The 3,259-nt window shown below is 40.1% G+C and overlaps 1 protein-coding gene across 1 annotated transcript in view; it reads left to right on the top strand.

Annotated features, from left to right (window-relative positions):
* The first annotated feature begins 550 nt into the window (after positions 1–550).
* Positions 551–3,259, top strand: part of si:ch1073-396h14.1 (disintegrin and metalloproteinase domain-containing protein 10) — a 40,334-nt gene continuing 37,625 nt past the window's right edge. Inside the window, exons 1-3 of the mRNA XM_014014204.1 lie at positions 551–699; positions 1,678–1,825; positions 2,023–2,141. Of these exons, the coding sequence (XP_013869658.1) occupies positions 639–699; positions 1,678–1,825; positions 2,023–2,141 (328 nt within the window). The 5' untranslated portion in view covers positions 551–638. The remainder of the gene's footprint in view (positions 700–1,677; positions 1,826–2,022; positions 2,142–3,259) is intronic.

Below are 3,259 nucleotides of genomic sequence, written 5' to 3'. Positions count from 1 at the left end.
TCAAGTTATAGCACATGTTTTAAAATTATAAATGTTTTGCTGTTGTTGCAAACTTATTGCTATTTATTAATAGGGAAGTGAAAGGGGTGAAACTTATTTTAGGTAGGGAACTTTTGTTTTAGTTGACCTCATTTCCCACTGATTTCACAGTTCCTCGTCATGTGAGATTGTTACTCAAGCAGTTAAATCTTTCACATTTGTTTAGAAAACTTTTCACACATTGTGAATCATGCACAGAATTACTGCTTTCTCATATTTAGAAGCACATCAGCACTTCCTCCTGACTCAAAATATCACAATCAAACCTGTGGGAAGGCTCTGTCTTTAAGAAAATGTGACAACATTTGTCGTTATTTTGATACGTTAAATGCTCATATGAGTTTCAATTACTAAAACCCATTCCTATCTGAGCCCAAGCCTTTCTTGCGATTGCGCATAACATGGAGACAAGTCTGAATATGCCTCTCCATAGTATCAGTCTTTATTGCTCCATTCTGTCTTCTGGCTTCTTTTCAGACACATTCCAAGCATGTGAAGACCGCAGCTATGAGAAGTTGGAAGAAAAGAGATGAAAAAGAAGGACAAACTGTGGAGAACGAGAAAAGGAGCAACGACTAAATCACATCGATAAGGAGAACATGGAGGTCCAACTCTACTGGCTGCTGCCGCTGGTCCTCAGCTGCCATGAAAGGATTACAGGTAGAGCTGGAATGTGAGGATTACCGAGTCAAAGGTCCTCCCTCACTGAATAACTTTGGTCATTTTGTGTCTGCCTGCCGGAGTAAGTGGATGAAATTACAGTTCTGGTCAGTTCTTGCCGTTTGGCCTCTTCTGGCCTGCGTGCCTGAACCTGTCCTTTGAGGAATTTAACAACAACAACAACAATTTAAAAAGAGCCTTCATGCAAAACCTAACAACACAGACATGATACTGATCCTGTTGGAAGTGATTCAAGGCACATACTCACTTATTCAAGGATTTGTTGTAAGATTCACTCCAAACAAGTTGCATGAAACTGTGGTTTGAAGGTTTCAAGTGACATTTCTTGAAGTCTGAGTTTAAGCTATTATTCCCACCTGGAGGATGAACGTCATCAGTAAACTTCATGTCAGTTTTATTATTTCTTTTGAGGACAAGATGGATGACAAAAACGATAAATACTGACAGCCTATGAAGAAGGAAAGGACATTTAAATATGAGGCAATACTAAATAAATAATTTGAGTTAAACTGAGTCAGTAAATGTGATTTTAAAGAAGACATATCATGCTTTTAAACCCTTCGTTTTCACATTTAAATCACTCAGCTGGGGTCTATATAAAGTGGAACTTCAGTGCTTTGGTCTGAATTCCTGGGTATTGTAGCTCCACAGGCCCCTCTTTCACCTCTGTTCTGAAGTGTGTCTGATAGCAACTCGTTTTGGTGCTGTCTCTTTAAATGAAAATGAGGCACTTCACACCCCACCCTCCTCCATTGCGTCCGACTAGATACGATGATCTCTTTATTTACAAATTAATTAAAAGATGTCAACAACGGATGATCTTTTCATTTTATCCTAAGGTTTTCCTTGTTCTGTTGTGTTAACGTTTGGCAAATTCATCTAACTCACATTTTATTGCAGAACATCTCACAGATTGTTGCTGCTCTCCCATAAACTGAATTTCTTCTTCCCTTGCAGGTTGTACGAGCAGCATCAGTCCATATATAAAACATTACGAGGTCTTATCATACAACAGGGAGGATCTTCACAGAAAACACATAAAAGCCAGGAGGTCTGCACAACATCGGGATTATACGCTTGATTTGGATTTTACTGCCTTCCATAGGTAATGTTTAGTTTCAAAAAGCCCCATAAAAACAATCTGTTTCTGTTTACACAACTTCTTATTTCTAAATTATTAACAGATGCAAATCATTATTCTGGTATTTGTCCAGTTCTGCCAGCTGATGATGGATTCTTCCCACAACACTACAAAGCCATATGGCCACATCTGCTATTAATCTGTATTTTTGATTCCATCAGATCGTTCCGTCTGCTCCTGAGACAAGATTCAGAGGCGTTTTCTAAAGAATTCACGGTGATCAAGGAGAGTGGTCCCATGTCCTTCGACCTATCACACTTATATTCAGGAACACTTGATGGTGGGTACAGCTAACAGAAACTGTTTAACTTCACAATTGTAAATTAAAACAAGCAAAAAGTCCCAACCAGACAGTACAACTGTAGTACCTTAGGCCTGCGTCACACAGAAAGATAATCATGCTGATTTTTGCCCTTCTGACAATCTTAAATCTTAAGGAAGTCCAGATTATCGTGATGGCTCTAAAGATAATCGTAGCAGATATTCACGCTGTGGGTGGTGAGTTAAGAGTGATCTAGTCGGCTTGGAAGGACGTCGGGACCGCTCCGACCTCAAATCGAGGATATTCAACGTGTTTGATTTTTTGGCTCAATATCACAGTGTGTGTAGTGTTCACCCGAGCTTGCAGCCTGTGACTGAGACGTGTTAGCCAATCAGAAAGCGAGGTGACGTAAACACAGAGGGGATTCCAAAATACAGAAAACAAAAAACTGTCATGATTCACCAGAAAGTCTGCTGGATGTTAAAAGTCCTATGGAATTGTTTTTCCTCTGGTAAAAATAATCCACAAATGATCAACATTATTTCTTCCTTGTTGCAAATGTTTATTTACTCTGAACACACGTCTCTCTGGAGGTCATGTGAGATTTTTCCTCTGACATATGAATTCTCGCGAGATTTCAGGAAGTCTCGCATGATTTAATATCTGACATCTAAATGTTCATGAATGAAATATCTTTTAGTGTGTGGTGTGTTGTCTCTTGCCGTGTGACTGTACACCACACACTGTAGGACCAAACCTGGTAGATCCATGATTTTTCATCCTCACGTGTGTGGGCTCTCTCAGTCTTTGAAAATTGGCCGACTGTTTTAAAATCTTGTAGTGTGACACAGCCTTTACAGGGCTTAGAACACTGAATGATCATCCATCCATCCATCCATCCATCCATCCATCCATCTATCCATCCATCCATCCATCTATCCATCCATCAATCCATCCATCCATCCATCTATCCATCCATCCATCCATCCATCCATCCATTCATCCATCCATCCATCCATCCATCCATCCATCCATCCATCCGTTCACCTACCCACCCACCCATCAATCCATCCATCCTTTCCAACATTTCTTCATCCATCCATCCATCCATCCATCCATCCATCCATCCATCCGTT

This window comes from Austrofundulus limnaeus, unplaced genomic scaffold (assembly GCF_001266775.1).
Source record: "Austrofundulus limnaeus strain Quisiro unplaced genomic scaffold, Austrofundulus_limnaeus-1.0 Scaffold111, whole genome shotgun sequence".
Taxonomy (NCBI): Eukaryota; Metazoa; Chordata; class Actinopteri; order Cyprinodontiformes; family Rivulidae; genus Austrofundulus; species Austrofundulus limnaeus.
The sequence above is the reverse complement of the archived record's forward strand: the minus strand, read 5'-3'. Positions and strand labels throughout refer to the sequence as shown.